At 39.4% G+C, this 23,154-nt stretch overlaps 1 protein-coding gene across 1 annotated transcript; it reads left to right on the plus strand.

The window, feature by feature from the left end:
* The first annotated feature begins 10,361 nt into the window (after positions 1 to 10,361).
* LOC132612897 (uncharacterized) lies at positions 10,362 to 10,970 on the plus strand. Its single transcript, XM_060326972.1, has one exon. It carries the CDS (start codon positions 10,362 to 10,364, stop codon positions 10,968 to 10,970), a length of 609 nt encoding a protein of 202 aa, XP_060182955.1.
* Positions 10,971 to 23,154: the final 12,184 nt, after the last annotated feature.

Genomic DNA, 23,154 nt, shown 5'->3' on the forward strand with positions numbered 1-23,154 from the left:
AAGCACGGATGGTTGAGAGCAATGGGTCCAGAGCTGGTTCATCCACCGAGGTTCTGAGAATGCTCGAAACATTGGCGAAGCAGGTAGACTCGACCGAAAAGAGGGTGGAAACATATAACTCACGGGTGGATCAAATACCGGGGGCTCCGCCTATTCTCAAAGGACCGGATTCAAAGAGGTACATTCAGAGGCCTTTTCCTCCGAGTGCGGCTCCGAAATTGATCCCGAAGAGGTTCAAGATGCCGGATATCCATAAATATAACGGCACAACGGACCCTCAGGAACACGTGACTTCGTACACCTGCGCTATAAAAGGCAATGATGTGGAAGAGGATGAAATTGAGTCCGTGTTGCTGAAAAAGTTCGGGGAAACTCTGTCAAAGGGAGCATTGACTTGGTACGATCATCTGCCCGAGCATTCGATCACTTCTTTCGAAATGCTCGCCGATGCTTTCATAAAAGCTCTCGCCGGTGCCAAGAAGGTGCAAGCCCGTAAGGCAGATATTTTCCGTATAGCCCAAAGAGACGATGAGTTATTGCGAGAATTTGTCAACCGATTCCAAAGAGAACGAATGGAGCTTCCTCCGATTCCGGAGGAATGGGCTGCTCAAGCTTTCACAAAGGGGTTCAATCCTCGGAGCTCGACGGCCTCGTTCAAATTAAAGGAAAACTTGCTGGAATACGAGGCTGTGACCTGGGCGGATGTCCATAACCGATACGAGTCAAAGATTCGGGTAGAGGATGACCAACTCGAGCTTTCCTCGGGGCCCGTAAATATGAACAAAAGTTCGGAAAGATCACGAAAGAATTACGAACCGGAGGCTAGACCATTGAGGTAAAGATATCGGCCATACTCTCATTCGGAAAAACCAAGCTTCAAAACGGAAAAATCAAGGGTTGGCCCGAGTCATTTCTCTGGGGGGGGGGGGGGGGTGATAAATGGGCCGAGCGCCCGTCGAATAGTCGAGGTCTCTCATTCAGGAGCGATGTCGAAAGCTCGGCCGGCAACAAAGACTTGCCGAGGATATCAGAGTACAACTTCAATGTCAATACTTCGGGCCTCGTCTCGGCTATTGGCCGTATCGCAGATGTAAGATGGTCGAGACCACTAAAGTCAGACCCGGGCTAACGGGACCCGAACGTGATGTGTGAATATCATGGAACCCATGGGCACAGAACTGAGGATTGTCGCCAACTAAGAAAGGAGGTGGCTCGGTTACTGAAGAATGGCCATCTCCGAGAATTGCTAAGGGAACGAGCCAAAGGTCACTACAAGGAAAGGGAGACTCATAAATGGGCCGAACCAGTAGAACCTCAGCATGTAATCAACATGATAATCGGGGGTACTGATACCCCACGAGGGTCGGTGATGAAACGGACCAAGGTTTCTATTATGCGTGAGAAGCGCAGCCGGGATTATTTACCGAGGGTTCAATCTCTTTCAGCAACGAGGATGCAGAAGGCATCATTCAACCGCACAATGATGCATTGGTAATCTCTATACTTATTTTTAAAACTCAGGTTAAACGTATTTTGATTGACCCAGGTAGCTCGGCCAACATCATCCGGTAGAGAGTGATCGAACAGCTAAGGCTACTCGATCAGATCGTACCGGTAGCCCGGGTGCTCAGCGGGTTCAACATGGCGAGCGAAACCACGAAGGGGGAGATCTTTTACCGGTTAACATTGATGGCACTATCCAGCAAATGGTGTTCTATGTAATTGAAGGAGATATGAAGTATAATGCATTACTGGGTAGACCTTGGATACATAGCATGAGGGCCGTGCCGTCGACATTACATCAGCTGTTGAAATTCCCGACCCCGGAGGGGATAAAAACCATCCGAGGTGAACAGCGCGCTGCAAGGGAGATGTTCGCAGTCGAGGAAGCGGCGCCTCAGCCCAAAAAATCGGATCAAAAGGAAGAAGGTTCAACCGGGGGAAAGGACACCAAATAGCAACTAAAGCACACGGGATTGGATCCGGGATATGAAGAGGATGATTTCGGAGTACCCAAATCATTCGTCATGCCAGATGACTCGGATGCAACCAAATTAACAGGAGAGGAGTTGGAGCAAATCACCTTGTTCGAATGTCTACCGGAGAGAAAAGTATACCTGGGCACGGGGTTAACCTCGGAGCTCAGGAACAACTTAATTAAATTTGTTATAGCTAATGTCGATTGCTTCGCATGGTCCCATATAGATATGACAGGTGTGCCACCAGAAGTGACAACTCACAAACTCAGCTTAAGCGGGAGGTTTCCCCCGGTGAAGCAGAAGAGAAGGGCCATGGCAGAGTCAAAACACGCCTTCGTGAAGGACGAGGTAACGAAGCTTTTAAAAATAGGCTCTATCCGGGAGGTAAAGTACCCGGACTGACTAGCTAACGTAGTAGTGGTGCCGACAAAAGGTAATAAATTTCGAATGTGCGTTGATTATAAGGATCTAAACAAAGCATGCCCGAAGGATTCATTTCCGTTGCCTCACATCGATAGAAGGATCGATGCGACGGCCGGGCATGATATGTTAAGTTTTCTTGATGCATACTCCGGGTATAACCAAATCCGGATGCACCCGGAGGATCAAGAGAAAACATCCTTTATTACCCGATATGGGACTTACTGTTACAACGTCATGCCTTTTAGATTAAAAAAATGTCGGTGCAACTTACCAACGCCTAGTTAATGGAATGTCCGAAGAACAGATAGGGAAAACAATAGAGGTTTATATTGACGACATGGTGGTCAAGTCCCTGGAAACAGAGGACCATTTAAAGCATTTGCAGGAAACCTTCGATGTACTCCGCAAGTATAACATGAAGCTTAACCAGGAAAAATGTGCCTTCGGTGTCCGGTCCGGTAAATTTCTGAGTTTCATGGTGTCAAACCGAGGGATTGAAATCAACCCGGATAAGATCAAAGTCATCGAGGATATTGAGGTGGTGAATAACGTCAAAGGAGTGCAGAGGCTCACCGGAAGGATATCGGCGCTTAGTCGTTTCATATCGACTACTTGCGAGACGGAAAGCTCCCGAGTGACCCAAAAGAATCACGATCGCTAAGGACAAAAGCTGCGCGTTTCTGCTTGGTAGACGGCCGATTGTATCGACGGTCTTTCTTCGGACCCCTGGCCAAGTGTTTGGGTCCCGGAGAAACGGAGTATGTGATGAGAGAGGTGCACGAGAGGACCTGCGGCAACCACTCCGGCACTGAAGCCCTGGTCCGAAATATTATCAGAGCCGGTTATTACTGGAACTGGATGGAGGAAGATTCAAATAATTTTGTCCGGAAATGCGACGGGTGTCAAAGACATGCCCCGATGATTCATCAGCCCGGGAAGTTACTGCATTCAGTGGTGCCACCTTAGCCTTTCATGAAGTGGGGAATGGACATTGTTGGTCCACTGCCATGGGCACCAGGTAAAGCCCGTTTTATTCTGTTTATGACTGACTATTTCTCCAAATGGGTTGAAGCGCAGGCCTTCGAAAAAATTAGAGAGAAGGAGGTCATTGATTTCATATGGGACCACATCATTTGTCGTTTCGGCATCCCGGCCGAGATAACTTGTGATAATGGTCCTCAGTTCGTGGGCGGCAAAGGCAATGATTTTCTCGAAGGGTTGAAGATCAAGAAAATTGTATCAACTCCATACCACCCATGTGCGAACGGACAGGTGGAATCCACGAATAAAACAATAATTCAAAATCTGAGGAAAAGACTTGAAGCGTCAAAGCATCACTGGATGGAAATACTACCGGAGGTATTGTGGGCTTACAAAACCACATCGAAATCTAGCACGGGGGAAACACCTTTCTCGTTTGTCTACGGGGCCGAAGCCCTCATTCCCGTAGAAGTTGGTGAACCGAGCCTCCGGTTCAGGTATAACACCGAGGAGTCAAACGAGGAGGCCATGGTCGTAAAACTCGATCTCACGGATGAACTTCGCGAAAACGCGTTTGCTCGTATTGCAGTCCAAAAGCAGAGAATGGAAAGGTACTATAATCGGAGAGCCAATTTTCGACATTTCCAAGTTGGGGACTTGGTGCTTCGGAAATTTACCTTGAACACAAAGAATCCCAACGAAGGAAAACTGGGTCCGAACTGGGAAGGACCGTACAAGATAACCGAGGTAACGGGAAAAGGATCGTATCAGCTGGAATCCATGGACGGACAACGGTTGCGCAATAACTGGAATGTGGCTCATTTGAAGAGATACTACTGCTAAGGTATGGACACCTCATGTTTTACTATTAAACCTTTTCCTTTTTGCAGGAAGTACCGGATAAAGTTAGAATCTAGGTCTGAAAACACGTGTTGCACTCTTTTCCTTAGTACGGTTTTGTCCCAAAATGGGTTTTCTGACAAGGTTTTTAATGAGGGAACAAGTACAACGTGTTACTTGACAAAGACAAAGACAAGGACAAACGCCCAGAAACTCGAGGTCACGGCCTACGAGTGGGGGCTTGATAGCGCTTGCCCGATCTTGCAGCTCGGATAAGCACTAGGGGACTATTATACCCACATCGAGGTTTACCCCGGTTAGTGGAGAACGGAGGAACTCAACAAATCAAAACTGGACCTTCTATATTAATTTTCGATGTAAGGGCCAAACGATCAGAATAAATCGTGTCCACTCAGTATTTGCTACGGCAAAACCAAGACCGGACCTTCTGCATTAGGTTTCGATGTAAGGACCAAACGATCAGAATGAATCGTGTCCATTTAGTATTTGCTACGGCAAAAGCAGAAGGAGACAAAATTCTCATATCATGTATGTACAAATACTTGCAATACAAAAATTATCGAAAATTTGGATTACGGTATTTCGGATGACTTCTTGCTAAAACACCTTACCCCGGTGATTATTGCCGTATTTTGGCATTGCTTCATTCATATACCCTATTCCGGGTACTACGGTCGAAATTCGACAAAAGCAACAAGGTCACAGTGAACTGAGCCAAAATCTTTAAACTCCATCGAATGGGGACTGGTATATCAAATTTTGCTAAGGCTGGGATTCAGGTGTCCGAAAAATACCGGCCCTAAAAAATAGCCGAAAAACACCGTCCCTAAAATGCCTATCATGATTCGGAGACGTCTGAATTCACAAAGCATTAGACAAGTTCCACGAGCAAAAAACTCGATCAAATTCCCGGACAAAATGTACCGGACGAAGAGAAAAGTCGATATTTAGGCACAGTGCGGAATAATGACTCCGAGTCTGCTTGTCCTTAAAACGGACCGACAATTCGGGCAAAAGTCATAACAAACATTCAAACAAAAGAATAAAGAAAATCAAGAAAAATGCATGTTCCATTTATACAAAGGTTTTTACACCGGAAACCCCTACAGGCCCTGGTCTATCCGGTATGGCTGGATCCGGAGTGTTCGGACACTATCCGCTCGGAGTCGTCAAAGTCAATCTCGAGGGCTCTCGTAGCTTCTTCCCCGACCCTTTTATCAAGGCCGGAGGATCCGCAAAGCCATTCCCGACTTGCTCAAGGGTGATCCTCCGAGACTTCCACCGTTCATACTCCACAGCAATCGTAGTATGTGCCTCGGCAGCCTCCATACTCATAAGGGCTTCTGCCAAATCGGCCTCAGCCTGGGCTAGCTTTGCCATCAGTTCATCCCGCTCTTCCTCGAAGACCCTTTGGATTTGAGTGGCTGACTCGAGCTCGGCCTTGATAAGGTCATTAGCATCAGTCGTCTCTTCGAGCTCGGTTTTCAGCTCATCACATACCCGGTCTGCTCAAACACCCTCATCCGCTCTTTGTACATGGCACTCTCAGATTCGAGCAGCTGATGCCTTTCGGCCATGTTCGTGGCATTGTACTTGACCGAGTCCAGCTCCCCCCCCCCCCCCCCCCCCCGAAGTTGAGAGATGGTGGTTTCGAGCTCACCAAGCTTTGAGGAAAAACGAGTGTTGTCTTGGCTAAGGCCGACTTTGTCCGCTTCTAGAAGCTGGTTCTTTTCGACCATCTCGGCCAGCTCATCCTTTAATCGAAGGTTTTCGACCTTTGTCGCATCGAGCTCGGGTTGGAGGTTGGAAAGAGTAACTGCTCGGTTCAACTCATCCTCTTTCACCCGCAAAAGGTGCTCAAACTTCTCCGTTTCTCGACCTTGGGCATCTAGTTGGCCCTTCAGATCGTCAACCTCTTGCTGAGCACGGACGAAGGCTTCGTTAATAAGCACCACACTCTGTAAAAGAAGCAAGTCAAAACTCGGATAAACGAGAAACTAAAATTCTCAATGAATTATGCAAAGGATGGCAGATAAACTTAGTCGATTGCCCGCGTGCATGCCCTCGTTAATGAGACACTGCGAGGGGACTCCATTCATCTTCCGTTTGTCCGAGTCCGAGACGAGCGGCCTCAGGTAGCTTGCTATCCCCACCGGGCGAGACAAAAAGCTACAATCCTCGGGAACGGTGATTACGGCCGATCTGGTTCTCATGGGTTTCACGCTTGGGGCCGGGAAGACACGCACCAGGCTATCCCTAGCTTCAGTCTCGGTGGTCCGGCTAGCCGCCCTCGTGGCTCGAGGGATCGGGAGATGTCCAAAACCAGCAGCTTCGCCAGTAGCAGGAGGACTGTCCGAGAACATGTCATTAAACTCATCCGACCTTGAAGCCGAAGTTGGAGAACTCGGAGCGGCCTTAGCAGCTTCGGCAAAGGCAGGGATCTCCGAAGTTGCAGCAGTCTCATAGTCGGGCAATGGACCAACATCCGTTGGAACTTCGGTCTCGGGGACCGGCTCAGTCCTTTGACCGGCTTCGGCAGCAGGTTCCTTCCCGGATCTTCTTGTCCTTTGCAGGGGGGTTTCTTCGGAAGAAACATCACTTGAAATATCAACGAATTCAATCGACCTTAGAGGAGTTGGGTAATGAATTTCTTCCCCACCTGTGTGTAATGCCAGGGCTGAAGGTCCGTCCCCGGCTGAAGGAAGTGATGAAATGGTGATACCCTCCAAAATAGAAGCAACGGAAGGGGACACACCGATCCTCCGAACGAGGAGCTCGGGCTCTGTTTCATCTCTTAAAGTCCGAACGACGCTCCTCGCCCTCTTCTTCGGTTTCTGCCCTTTGTCTGAGGGCTTTTTTCTTTTGTTGGCGGCAGCAAGGATACAAGATGTACCCGCTGAGTCGAACTCAGGTGCCAACGTAGCGGGTTCATCTACTGATTCCGATCTCGGGTCCACCGAGCCCTTGGGCAAACCTGAAAGCCGAAGATGTTACACAAAGGAGAGGTAGAAAAATGTCATGAATATCAATAGAAGCAAAGTATTACCGTGGTTTTGAGCGACCCATCGGCCACGAGAAAGGAGTCCCCATGTCCGAGCTTCATGGGTATGTTGAATGAGGAGAGCAGTAACCCATTCGTTGATGTTCCAGACAGCCGGAGGTATCCAACCCATGGCTAGTATAAATAAGAGGAAAAGTAGTGAGAATGTGGAAGAACTGGAGTTTGACAAAGCATTCAAAAGCAATTATTAGAAGAACTGAGACTTACGGTTATCATTCCACCGCTCTAGAAAGGGCATGTAACTGGCCGGAATAATGTCCGTGGTCCTCACCCGGACATAACGCTCCAACCAGCCCCAGTCTCTATCTTCGTCCATTTTTGAAAAAATTGGATTCCGGCTTCGCTTAGTGAGCTTTATCACACCACCCCGAAACAACCTCGGGGAGTATAACCATATGAAGTGGGCCAGCGTGAACTCCTTTTTCATGTTATTGGCCAACAGCCGGAGGCAGGCCACGGTCCTCCATACAATCAGACCAATCTGGGCTAGGGTAACGTTGTAAGTCCGGCACATATCTAAAATGACCGGATCGATTGGGGGGTCGAGCTTGAGGGTGAAAGGATAAGTATAAACGTACAAGAAGCCCTTCCGATGGTCGGTGACTGACTCATCTGGTCCGGGGACAAAAACTTGAACTGGACGGTTATCCCATCCGCAATCGGCCCGGACTAAATCGAGTTTGTCCTCAATAATGGACGAGGGATACCGCCTTACATCAAACCCTCTATCGGAAACCAGAGAAGGTTTCTCAACCTCGAAATCTTTGTTATAGTTAGGTTTGTACGGTACAATGTCCAAAGCAGTGGGTTCGAAGGCGATCTTCCCCTTGGGTTGAGAAGTTGGCTCGGTTCCTTGAGAAGAAACCGAGGGAACATCATGGGAGGTGGTTTCGATGTTAGCAGACATTTGGAGATTATGAAAAAAAAGATTTGGCAAATTCGAAGGGGAAGTTAAAAAATAGGAGTGAGGGAACAGTCAAGAAAGAATTCGAAATGGTAAAATAGTAAGAAGAAGCAGCAGCAACACACTCTACAAAAACAGCTAGTGAAGAAGTTGGCAGAGTTGTTTCCGTTATCGTAATATACGCAATGAATCAACAAGAAATATGAGTTGAAAGATGATGAAATGAAGAGAAATAAAAGGAAGAAGTGAAGAAATGAAATGGAAAGGTAAAGTGAAGAACTGAAAATGGAGAATGAAATGGATCGTAAAATGAAAAAATGAAGCAGTGGAAGACGTTATATAGACATGGATCGAGGCGGTTACAGATCCCAACCAACCGGGGAGTGCCACGTGTCCCATAATTAATAAGAAGTGACTTGAAACGACGTGCGTGACGGCGGTTGTCAGTTCTGACCATCTGGGATGAGACACGTGGCCGATGACAGAGGGACGTGACGCAATTGTTCCCGCCAAAATGAAAAGATAACAACGGACAAATGGAGCCACTGGTTTCTTGATTCATCCACTTCTCGTTACTCCGATAAAACAACGGTCCGGAAAGTGTGGGGACTATCTGTATACGGTAAAAATCGGATATATGCTAGACCGGTGAGACCGGAGACCGAGGGAGGAAAGAAACAAGCACGAGCATGAAGATTTTCTTTTGGGACCGGAGGAGTGCTTGATCCGAAGAAAGCGAAAGACACCATTTGGTCCGGTTTCTCCATAGCCGAGTTGATCGTGGCCGTTGGCCGGTTGATCGTGGCCGTTGGTCCGTTTGATCGTGGCCGTTGGTCCGGGTGATCCATTACGCAATCGCCACGCGTCAATACCGTTCTGCCACATTGTACTGCCAATTGTACGGGTGTCAGACCGTACGACCCAACCTTATCCTTTTTAGGGTTTTTCTTTATTCAAAAGGGTTTTATGTTGTAAGAGGCCCAGAAGGCAAAACTATAAATAGGGGTCATTACCCTACTTTTAAGGGTTGGCTTCTTGAGTTCTAGAACATTGTAATAGCAAAATATATAAAATTTCCCTCTCTCATTCCCTGATTTTGGTCCGGATTCAGTGTGTTGTTCTTTAGCTTTGTTCAATTAAACAATACATACGTTATTAAATACATATATTTATTGTAAACCATCGATTATTATCACGTCTTCATAACATATCCATATATATCTTTTTTCAACCAAATAGATTAAAGTTCAACCACATATCCTATACCTCACTCATAAATTTAATTGATTATCTAAATTCGGGGTAAACAATTTGTCCAATCCACCTTGAGTGATATGAAGGATGAATATTTCATCCTTATAGAAAAAGTTTCCTATGCTAGACCTCGCAAGAATATCACTAAGAATATGGTATCCTATGTGATACTCAGTTACAAAGAGGAAGTAATCAGTTTGTAGCAAGCAAAAAATAATATGCAACCCAAATATATCAACCATTATCAAAAATAAGGTTTTTCCTTTGATCGGCTCTGAATCTTTAGGAAGTAACTCCTTGGATATCGCTCTTCAACCAGTTTTTAACCCTCAACCAGTTGTACATGAACTTATTATAAGAAATGAAAGAATAAAAGAAAAAGCACAAAGATGCAAATTAATGAATTTAAAATGAAAATAAGTCATATGTCAAATTGCAATGCATTTTTTAACAGCAGGCTGGACATTCAGATCAATCCACTATATACCCCTAGTTGCCACATCAACATGCATTCTACCTCAACACTTATCCTAAGATCAGTCATTAAAGTATTTTATTAACCTTTCAAGATATGAAGAGCTTTTGTATAAATAGTTTTACAAAGGTAATCTTTTATATGATCCTCAAAGGATTCTATTAAGCTTCATCAAATCCTTTTGAAGATTAGCACTAATTCTCATTGGTGGGTGGTTTTCTTTTCCACTAGTAGTATTTTATAAGGATAATCCTAGTTAGCTAGCTAGTTGCACCTTCTTCATAAAGTTACACCACTTCCTTTCCACTGCCCAACTATAAAAACCCCTACTGACTAAATGCGTCCCATAATCAAATTAAAACAAACTAAACCATCTCTCAAGAAAACAAAACCACCCCTTCAAAGAAAAATCCTATTTTTGTCATGGAGAATACTCAAGATATTTCATCTATTAGTTGTGAAATACAAATCATAAGAGCAAGAAACGTAGAGAAAATTTCTTTAGGAAAAAACAACTTGTTTATTAGATGCTATCTTCCAACAGGAAACAACCAAAGAGTTAAGCTAAACAGTCAAGAAATCTCATCAAAATCAGATTTATTTTGGGATGAAACTTTCTCATTAGATGGCATGGGAACTCAAGACTCCATTAACATGATGAAGCAAGGCACAGTAGTTTTCGAGCTACGATCAAGAAAATATCTGCCAATTTTTGGAAAAAATATTTGTGGATCACAACTCTTGGGTAGTCTTGAAATACCATGGAAAATAGTATTTGAGTCAACAGAAATGGAGATAGAGGAATGGGGAATATTCATGGCTACTTCTAAGAACAATGAAGATGTGAAACCTCCAGCAGTGAAGATAGCAATGAAGGTTAAAGTAAATGAGGCAACAAAAAATAATAGGTTGAGAAGATCATGGGATGAGTCATGTGCTTGCAAGGGTTATTGTGGGTGTAATAGTAGTAGTATTTTCAGTGCTGATGATTATGAAATATTTGCACTGGGAGCTGCTTTAGATGCCCTCTAATTCAAGGCCAAATATGGGCAAATCACTAAGGCGCTACTTGATTAGATTAATTTTTTTAGTGACCTAGACTAATTAATTTCTTGCGTTAGTTACGTCCTTGTGTGTTTTGTAGTTTTAAGAAATTAAAGTTCATGGCCTTGATAGAATACACGGATTTTTATATTTTCAAACAAGTTGTTTTCTCGAGTTTTACTTCAGTTGACTTCTTCTTTTTTTAATTTCAGCAACACAATGAAAATGACATACCATATTACAATTAAGTAAATCAATGTCTAACACAAAGTTAATTGTTCACAAAAAAAACAGAAGAAACTTCTCATCTGAAAAAACAGAAAAAAAAAAAAATAGTCAGAAAGAAAAAGCATAACGACTTTGAAAGAGATGTTAATTCCTAAAGGCTTACGGCAAAAAAAAAAAGAAAAAAAAATTGTTCACGAAAATAAAGAGTTCAATATAGATATTTAATTAATTTAACGGAAAAGGGCCAAATATACCCCTGTACTATCAAAAAAGGGTCATATATATCCTTCGTTATATTTTGGGTCCAAATATACTCCTACCGTTATATTATTGGTTCAAATATACCCTTCATCCGTTAAGTTTGTCAAAGGTGGCCATCCAATCCTATGTGGCACTAACATTTGATGAGGTGGATGCCACGTGGTATGCCACCTCAGCGCCCCTAACCCATTTTACCCCATCTATCTATTTGTTCTTCGGTCATTAAAATTTTCTTCCCCTCCACCACCGTTACCGCCACCATGACGACCCTAATTTATTTCATCTTTCAAGCAGACAAACTACTTCCGGCTAATATATATGATTCTATTTTTTGTGTCTTTCTTTATACTGTTTCCCAATTATCCCATATTATAATGTACAGCAGTCATATCTGAAAATCCATTTCATAGAAATATCACAGCTATAAATAGAGGTAATTGAGTTCCAAGATTTCAGCCTGTGTTATAACTAAATATTTCATACATAGCAAATTTACTTTGAATTAGCTTATGGGTTCTTTTTAACGGTAAAGATCCCAACTATCTTGCAAAGTTTTCTCCATCACGAGATAAATTTGGAGTCTCTGTTAATAATTTGATTTCTGTTGTGATGAAAAAAAGAAAAGAAAAGAAAATGGCCTGGAAGAAGATCAGAGAGTATGATTCGAAGAGATTGCTGAAAGAACACTTCAAGAGGCCTGCTGGTTATGATAAAGATTCAACCTTTCAACTTAGATAAACACTTCAAGAGGCTTGCCGGTTATGATAAAGATTCAATCTTTCAAGTTAGATAAATAAATTAGGGTGGTCATGGTGGCGATAATGATGGTTGAGGGAAAGAAAATTTTAGTGGTGAAAGAACAAATAGATGGGAGGGGTGAAATGGGTTAGAGGCGCTGAAGTGGCATGCCACGTGGCATCCACCTCATCAAATGGCAGTGCCATGTAGGATTTGGATGGCCACCTTGGACAAACTTAATGGATGAGGGTATATTTGAACTAATAGTATAACGGCCGGTAGAGGTATATTTGGACCCAAAGTATAATGAAGGGTATATATGACCCTTTTCTGATAGTATAGGGGTATATTTGGCCCTTTTTCATTAATTTAATCATCAAAACTTACGGCATCAGATGTTGGATATCTCATTCGCAGACTTGCTCAAGTAGTTCAACACATTAGCATAAGTTGAACGGATTGTGGCACCGCGTAGGGGTATTTAAGTGAGTCCTCGAAATGGGATGGTACCGGAAAGAATTTTTATCCAAATATTAATTAGTAATGTATTAGCAGATGATAGATACATGGCTGCGCGATGTATTTTAATAGAAATCAAGACGATAGCATTAGACTTGTTGACTGATTCATCAAATGAAACGGAGAAGGGAATCTCAATGTGTCTGACTTGAGGATTTTGAAAGAACAAATTAAACCAAACAAAGAACGAGAGAAAAGAAAAAAGTATTTAATTAAAATGTAAGAAGGGGATGCTGGACATGCCCATCCCTGATGGGTGGGCTCAATTCTAGAATCAAAAAACAAAAAAGAGGAGAAACAACCAGATAAACGTAAGACCTGAAACACCGAGATTAATCGGGGAAAAAGGATCAAATAACTAGACATACTTAAGATTTGAACTGCCGACGTTCACTCCATGATCATTGTTGCACCATAGAACTCTTTGAGCTTGAGTACACATATATGTTTATAGAGAATAATTAATGTGAGAAATAGTTTGCTCATAATCATTCTGGAGGGGGTGTGGGTGATGTGCTAGCTTCACTTTTTAATTCTTTTTTTCTTTTATATTATGGAGAGGAAATCTGCAAAATCTTATTAGTAGAAACTAAATTGCAAGTTGTTAAATAAACAAAAAGAAACCAAGCCACAAATCACCTACAATACACAAGTGAATTAAAAGATTGTTGCAGTGTTTACACTTTACACTTTATGTTTGTGGTGCTGCTACTTGACTGTGGCCTAACTTAGTAGTATTTTATTTAAATAAGTAAAAAACATACGGGTAACGTTATTTTGGAGATTAAGTTGACAAACATGATAATTGATAGGCATTACAGATCGTATTGTAGTGTTAATTAATGTATCTTTTTCACTTTATACTTCATTTTTACGGCTCTCAATTGTCACAACCTTTCTGTGTTGAGTGCATGAGGTATGGATTCCTACACTTCCTTTTTATTAAGTAATCAACTTAAAGATAATAATAATAACAGGAAGGTTAGTTTTACGTCAAAAACTGTGTGTGTGTATGTGTGTGTTTCTTTGTAACAATCAAACAGCGGTAAAGCCAAAATCATTGTTTATATATGAGAAAAGACATCATTTCACTCCTGAACTTGGCACGAAAACTCACTTTAGCAACTAAATTTAGCTTCTAATTATATACCCCCCTTAACAACTTTCATCTTAATTAAATACAACCCCAAACGCTGACGTGGCAAAAAAAAATTAAGAGAGTGAAAAACAAAAAAGGTGGACCCGCTCATATATATATATATATATATTATAAATTAAAAAATAAAATAAAAATAAAAACCATCTTCTTCACAATCCCCCTCCCACTCCACAGCCCCACCCACCATCTTCTTCACAACTCCCCCCCCCCCCCACGCCACAACCCCGCCCCCACCACTTTCTTCTTCTTCACCCCATAGCTCCGCTCCCACCACCTTCTTCTTCTTCACAACCCCCCAGCCCACCCCGCAACCCCGCCCCCACCACCTTCCTCCTTCTTCTTCTTCTTCACAAATCCCTCTTTCTCTCTATATTCTCATCATTCTTTTCTTTTCATTGTCACCATTTTTTGGTTTCTTGATTTTGATTTTTGTTTTCTTTCAAAAGTAAAGTTATGGAATAATGGTTATGGAAGAAATGGGTATTCTAATAATAATACTAATAGTGGCCAACAATAACAACCAAAACAACCAATTTGGACGAATTTAAGTGTGAGTGGGACTAATTTGAGAAAGAGTTAGATGAAATTTGTTGGGGGAGATGATGATGGTAGTTGTGGGTGTGGGTTAAAGGTGGTGGTGGTGATTTTTTTTTCTTTTAAGGGCAGTTCGTCCAAACTAATAATTGTCAACAATGACAATCAAAACAATCAATTTGGACGAATTTGAGTGTAAGTGGGACTAATTTGAAGGAATTGGATGAAATTTGGTGGGGAGATGATGGTGGTGGTGGTGGGTGTGGGTTAAAGATGATGGTGATGATTTTTTTTTTGAAGGGCAGTTCGTCCAATTTGGACTGATAATAATAATGATTTTTTTTTTGGCGATGGTGGTGGCGGTAGCAGCGGCTTAGTGGTTGCTAAAAGTAGAGTGAGGATGAGGAGAAAGAAGAAGAAAGAGAAAGAGAAAAAATAATAAAAGAAAAACAAAAAAATGAAGTGTTGGTAATTTTGAAATGGCAATGACGTGGCAATGACGTGGCAATGATGTGGCATTGACGTGGCAATGACATGGTGCGAGTGTAATATACCTCACATTGTGAGAGTGGTATTATTTTTTTAGGGTGGAAAATAATTGAAATGAAAGTTGTTAAGGGGGTATATAAATACAACTTAAGTTTAGTTGCTAAAGTGAATTTCGTGCCAAGTTCAGGAGTTAAATGATGTCTTTTCTCTTTATATATTTCCTTTACATGCAATAACATCATTTAACTTTAACTTTAAAAGGTGTATCCAAAGTCCAAATATTAAAGTGTCATCTTTGAAAAATAATGGATATATCACCATACCCTCTTATCTAATAATCGAGTGTTAAATTAAATTACAAACTCCACTATCCAACTTTATATGGTACGACAATACTATAAACAGTAAAGGGCCTAAAATGTCCCAGAACTATCGTTTTTAGTACAATAATACCTTCCATCCATTTTTCGAGCCAAAAATGTCATCGCCGTCAACCTTTTGACTCTAAAATACCCTTATTTTTAACGGCGCTCTCTGAAATTAATATTAATGAATTTTTTTTATCACATGGTGCGATTCTATTGACTAATTTTTTAATGATCCTAATTAATTAAAATTCCAACTCAAACCCAGATCCATCTAAGAGTCATACCCGCCCCACCTAAAAGCTCTTTAACTAAGGAAAACACCCTCAATTCATATGGGTTCACAACATACCCATTTGGATATTCTTCAAGCTTTTTCAAACCGTCAAATGGTGATTATAATTTTCCGTTAATACATCCCCAAATTAGTGAGTAAATCTAAACATAAGTACAACAAATGATTTCCCAAACGATTTTAACAATGGGTAACCTACAAACTTTAGTTCTTAGATTTTGAATTGAGATTTGAAATCCTCCAGCTTCAAAAATGAAGTTTTAATGGTTTCCTTCAACTTTTTCTTCCATCTTATTCACCAAAACAACAACTACATCAAATTAGGTCAAACCAAAACGACCTCAAATATGGTTGTACTCAAAGATTCAACAACTTACAACTTTAAGCAGAACCTCAAACAGATTCAAAATCCTTGAACTCCCAAATCTGTAGATAAATTTGATTTTAGTAAACATGTGATTTTGAGCTTAAATTTGATTGGTGTTGTACTTTAAACTTAGAACTCACTGTAAAAGAGCTGAATATTGATAAGAAAAAAATCTGGTTTTAAAATCTGTTGAACACTATTGAAGCTCGGATGAACCTCTAATGGGGATTTCAAATTTCAATCTATAACTTATTGCTCATTTTGAAGTGGGTGGTTCAGATTATTGTTCATAGCTTCATTGTGAAGTTGTATTTTAATTTTGGAGTGCTTTGAAGATGGATTAAGGTGGCTTGGATCGATTTTGAAGTTGAGTTCAACGAAGAAGATGATGAACATTTTGAAGACCAAATCAGATTTATAATAATTAACAGAATGAGAATTGAGGGTGTTTTGCTTAGTTAAATGGGGATTTTAGGCGGGGCGGGTATGACTCTTAGATGGATCCGGGTTTGAGTTGAAATTTTAATTAATTTGAATCATTTCAAAATTAGCCAATAGAATCGCGCCACCTAATAAATAAATTCATTAATTTTGATTTCAGTGGGGGCCGTTAGAAATAAGGATATTTTAGAGCCAAAAGGTTGACGACAGGGACTTTTTTAGCCCGAAAGGTGGATGGAGAGTATTATTGTACCAAAGATGATAGTTCAGGGGCATTTTAGGCCCTTTCCGTACTATAAATAACAACTTGGGTGGCCCTCCTTAGTCAAGTACTTCGAAACCGTAGTTGGTTTTTAGTTCTCACTTAGACTCTTTCCATACTATACTAGATTTCTAAAGTGGAAGCAGTGATATATAATTGATAAGTTGGAATCCAGAATTTGAGTTTAAGTATTGTTAATCTTATATTTCTTTTGTGACTTTTTACAGCCTACTTTTTCTTAATCTATCATGTATTGTTTGTCTATGTTATTTGTTTTAATTTTAGATGTAAGATTATAGATCTACTTGCCAACTAGTAGGTCTTCTTGTCCCAATGAATATGTATCTATGTGATTTAAACGTGTCAACCGGTCCGGTTTAACCGGTTCAAACCGATAACCGGACCGGTAAAACCGAAACTGAAACTGGTAGAACCGGTTAACCGGTTAACCGTTTATTTCTTATCGGTCCGGTTTCGATTTTTTTGAAACCGGAACCGGACCGGTTAAACCAGTGAAATTAAAAAAAAAAAATATAGTCGTTGCTGGGCTTATGGACCGTCATTGGACCGTTGGCAACGGTCCATTTGCAAAAATGGCCGTTGCCAAACGGCCATAAATTCATTCCCCCCCCCCCCCTCCCCCCCGCCCCAACCCCCCAAACTTTTTTTGTAACACTTTAACCCATTCCCCAACCCTATATAAACCCTTCTTCATTTTCATTTTAATCCAGACCAATTCACTCTTCTCTTTCTCTCAAATCTCAATCTCTCAATTATAGTTACTTTGCAACAATTAGCCACTTTAAATTTCTCTCAAATAAATAGTATAAAGTCTTATTCTAGTTTCAATTATTAATTTTGCAATTATAATATTGTTGGTGGAGTTGGTGATTTTGCAACAATCCGAAGTAGCTTTGGTGGATTTGCAATTCTAGCCGCCTTCACTTTGTTAGAAATTAATCCGGCAATTTGGTACCTTCGTTCCAACTCTATCTTTATTTTTCGCAATTTAATTTACGCAATTTAATTTGTTGCAATTTATTTTCTTGTGATTTATTTGATTGTGATTTAAATTAATTCTATTTAATAATGGCAAAGAGATTTAGACGTGACGCCGGTAGTAGTAGTGGTATTGTTAGGGGTGGGCTTAATGAGGAAACATTTGTGGAAGAAACACCTAATTTAGGTATTGATGTTGGTGGAAATAATCTACTTTTAGGTCATGAGGCAATGCAACAACATTTTACCGACACTTTTAATGAAATTGATGATGATGATGAAACACAACCCCCCGAAAATCCCATAGGAGATACATGTCCTGCACAATCACATACACAAGACAAATCGCCTAGAACTCGTAAGCCAACCGCTAAAATTTGGAAATTTATGACTAAGGATAGGGAAAACCAATCAGTTACATGTACCCTATGTGGACAAGTATTTGCTTTTAGGCAACGAACTAGTAAGGATGATGGAACGGGTACACTAAATGGTCATATGAGAAAAAAACATATGGATGTTTGGGGAGAGCAAACGGGTTCAAATGTGGGGGGTATTCAAATGACGATAGACCCACGAACTGGTAGAAATTTTAAGTATGACAAGAAAAAGAGCGTGTAGAAATAGCTAAAATGATAGCTTATGATTGTTTACCATTTTCCTTTCCCTCGGGTTTGGGGTTTGTTACTTACATTCAACGTTGTTATAATCCGTTATTTGAGGGTATTCCTAGAAGTGCTTGTAGAGCGGATGTTATAGATTTGTATAAAAAATATAGATTTTATTTGCGCCATGTATTTAATTCTTTAAATTGTAATGTTACTCTTGCCGCTGATTTAGGTCTTAGTCTTAACAAGTTAGATTTTTTTGCTATTACATGTCATTGGGTTAATGACAATTGGGTTATGCAAAAATGAATTATAGCTTTTTTATATGATGAAGGAAAAGGTCGTCACGATGGAAAAATTTTAGCAGATTCAATGTCTACTATAATGAGATTTTTTAATATTTATAGAAAAACACTTTGTATTGCTTTAGATAATGCTTTTAATAATACAAAGTCAATTGGTCTTTTAAAAAGAGAATAAACCCTCCGCAAAGAAATATTTTTCATGTAAGATGTAGTTGTCACATTTTAAATTTAATTGTTAATGATGGTCTTGTGTGTTTTGACGATTCTATTCAAAAAGTTAGAGATGCGGTTGCGTTTCTTTTTTGTAATTCTAATAGGGCAAGACTTAGAGATTTTAAGAATGCTTGTGTGGAAAATAACCTTAGACCTAGGAAAATTCAAGTAGAAATTGAGACTAGGTGGAACTACACTTACATTATGCTACAACAAGCATATGAGTATAGGATTCTCATACAACAAGTTCACAACAAATATAATACTGATAGTGATGATTGGTTAAATTTTTCGCATTGGGAAGATGTTAAAGAATGTGTTGAACTCTTAGAAAAAATTTATAATGCAACTCTTGCTTTTTCTAGACAATTTTATCCCACGGTAACCGGAATTTTAGCCTACTTAGCGGAAATAACTAGAGTTTTACAAAAGTATAAATATAAACCCGGTTATCAAGCGGCTATTTTTGAAATGATAATCAAATTTAAGAAGTATTTTTTTCCCATCCCAACTTTATTTATTTTGGGTTCTCTTTTAAATCCTTGTTTAAAAGTGTCTTATACTAAAGCATTGGTTGGTCAAATTTATACATTTTTAGAAATTGAACCGGGAGTTCAACCATCTTTAGTTGAAGCCGAACTCGCTATTGATGACGAGTTTAGAAAAGTTTTTACTCATTATTCTAATTTGGAAGAACGTGCTACACCCGTTGCTCCACGCCCTACTACTTCTCAAAGTAGCAAAAAGGGCTTGTCGGGTTTGTCGCATTTAAAAGTTTTACATTCACAGCCAACTTCTTCTTGTAATGCAAACTTTGATGAATATAACTTTTATTTGATGTAGCCAAATGTGGATATCAAGGAACTGGATGAATTGGACGTCTTAGCATGGTGGAAGAAGTACAAGGCAAGTCATCTGATACTCTCAAGAATGGCTCGAGATATCCTTACGATTCAAGTATCAACCGTGGCTTCGGAGAGCGCATTTAGCCAAGGAAGACAGCAAATTGGAGACCATAGACATTCATTATCCGACTTTAGCTTGCAAGTACTAGTGTGCATTCGCGATTGGATTAGATCGAAGCGACGCAACCAAAACTCAGAAGCGGAGGAAGGCGAAGAGGAAGAAATTGAAGATTTGATAGCAAGTGGACCGGATTAAATGGAAGACTTTGAAGATATTTCCATGGCCGAATACGATATGGGGGAAATTAACGAAATGATTCAGAATTGGTGATTTTATTATTCTACTATTTCTTTACAACTCATGTATTATTTGCAAGTTAAAAAAAATTACAACTTGCAAATAAATGTTATTCAAGAATGAATAAAATATATGGCTCATTGAGCTTTATTCTATTTACTTGTGTTCATATTTTTACTTTTATTAAGTTAGGAATATACCTAAAATATACTAAGAATATACTTATAATATACATCTACTTAAATTAAAAACTAGAAAGTTATATACTTGAAAAATAACTAAAATATATTAAGAATATATATTATAGTATACATATAATATATATTAAGGATATATAGTGTAAATAAAATATATTTGGAATATATATATATATATATGTATACTATATGTTTAAGTATAGTGTATGTATACTTAAACATATACTATTTATTATAAGTATATTCTTAATATATTTTAGTTATTTTTCAAGTATATACACGTATATGTTGTATTGTTGACTTGTTGTTAGCCTGTTAGTCAGTAAATATTTAAACTTTACTTATAAACTTATATAACATATGTAAATATACCTATAATATACTAATAAATACTATAATATATATACTATACGGAAAAGGGGGGGGGGGGGGGGGGGAGGGGTTTGGACTGTTTGAACCGGACCGATTCCGGTTTTGGTTTTGTAACCGGTAAATCGGAACCGGTGGCTGGTTCCGGTTTTTTAACCGGAAACTGGCCGGTTCCGTAACCGGTTACTGGTCCGGTCCGGTTTGATCCGGTTAACGGGCTTAATGTGATTCTCTGCATTTAAATATAAGGGCTTTTGAGTTGTAAAAGATTCAGAATCTCATCAATGAATCAAAGAGTGTTTAGAATCTCATTCTTTATGTATTTTAAGAAACATCCCATTCATAAGTACACTTGTTTACGTTAGACCGCTAAAGTTGGATTTTCATATTCAAATGCAATGAATAATAGATTTTTAATGTTAGCTTTATAGGCCTTATAGTTGGAACTGGATTATGCTAAGATAAAAAGGGGGCCTCACAAAGGTAGACTATCTTTTTCAAGCCATATAGGGCCTGCTTGGAAAGCCAACATGTAATTGCAATTGGATGTAATTATACAGTTTGACATGTTTGTTTGACCAAGTAATTGCACAGTTAGGTGGGAATTGAGTGTCATTGAGAGGGTGTAATTACACTCTCCAATTCTCAAGGGGGGCCTGAGAATTGGGTGTAATTACACCCTGTAATTACAGGGTTACATTTTAGTTTCTTTCTTTTTTGTTTTATTTTAATTTCCTTTCTTTTTTAATTAATTTTTCATTTCTATTGTTTTAGTTTCTTTTTTCATTTTTTCATTTTTACTTTTTAATTATTTTTATTTTTTAAAATATTTTTTTTATTTATCTTTCATTTCCTTTCTTCTCATTCCCAAACTTAACTTCTTGTAGTTCCATGTAATTGCTCGTATTTTTTTAATTATTTCATTCATTTAGCATAACCGTGTTATTATTCTAATTTTTGAAACTACACCTCTTAATATTAGAAAGAATGATTCATTAACAAACATGACATATAACGGGCGATGTTATTAAAATAGAATTTCGTTGTAAATGAGGTAATAGACTTATATTGTCCCTTTGTTTTGAATTATTTTACTTAAGCTACGTAATAGGACGGTTCGGCCGGTTATTTTTTTAAAAATACACCATCCCAATTTTTCAGGTATTTTACAATGTGTAACCAAAATTAGATTTTTCAAAACCATCCCAATCATATCGGTTTCTTCTCGGTACCGGTACGGTTCGGTTAATTTTCGGTAATTTTATTTTTAAAGTGTCACCTTAAAATACACCACTATTAGAATATGTCTTTATTATTCAAAGAATCAACTCAAGCAAGTGCATTGAGGGGAAAACTCCTTTCGTTGTTCTATTTCTTCTACTGAAATGTTAACTATCAATTAGCACCACAACGATAACGGCAAACAAACAATTTGCACAACCCTGACTTTGGGACTATAATAGCTTTCAGTGAACTACTTATTTCTGGTCATGCTATATAATTTCGACTCTTAAATATATCATCTAAGTTAATTCAATCAATTAAAGGCCCAAAGTCCAGTGACCTAAATTCTTTTTTTTTATATATATTTGAAACATAATTTATAAAAGATATTTACATGCTAAATTTTACATATTTTTAATACATATAAAATATATCTCATACATGTAAGGCTATTCGGTTCGGTTCGGGATTTTTTCGGGTTTTATTATTACATAAAAAGACCACCCTAATTGTTCGGGACGGTTATAAGCACTACTAAAAAAACGGGAAAAACCGATGACGAAAATCGACGGCCAGCGTCGGTTTTTTTAATGAAACCGACGGGAAACCGGCCCTTTAAGGTCCGTCGGTTTTCGTAGCCTCGCTTTTTGAAAAACGACGGACCACGTCGGTTTTTTCCGACGGACTGCGTCGGTTACGTAGTCCGTCGAGTTTTATTCAATAATTTTAAAAAATTAAAAAAATTAAAAAAACTGACGGACAGAGTCGGTTTTATTAATTTTTGATTTTTTATCTTATATAAAAATAATATATATTTTAAGAAAAAAAATGACGCACTGCGTCGGTTTTTATATAATTTTTTTTATTTAATTAAAAAACGGACACAGTGCGTCGGTTTTTTCATAAAATTTAAGAATTAATTTCCAGAAAACCGACAGACAGAATCGGTTTTCCGTCGGTTTTCTGGAAAATTTGCAAAATTAATTTCCAGAAAACCGACGGACTGCGTCGGTTTTCTGGAAAATTTCCTGCATGCAAATCATGCATTTTCTGCAACCACGCCTGCACAGAAACCAGTACCAAAAGCTGCTCAAAACTAGCATTAAAATGCTCCAAATCAATTCTAAAAGAGCTACAACACATAAAATCACCCTAAGTAATAATAAAACACATCAAACACTATCTAAACACATCAAATACGATCTAAATAGACCTTCAAAGTTCAGAAATATTTAAATGTCCAACCAAAAGTACCATTAACTAGTTTTAACATAAGTCCATTATTAAATCCAAACTACTACAACTGATCATCCGGTGTCCGGGCTACGTAATCACCGTCATCATCATCTTCTGGGTCCGGGGGGGGGGGGGGGGGGGGGGGTAGAAGGGGGCACAA

Source organism: Lycium barbarum, chromosome 10, assembly GCF_019175385.1.
Source record: "Lycium barbarum isolate Lr01 chromosome 10, ASM1917538v2, whole genome shotgun sequence".
NCBI classification, from domain to species: domain Eukaryota; kingdom Viridiplantae; phylum Streptophyta; class Magnoliopsida; order Solanales; family Solanaceae; genus Lycium; species Lycium barbarum.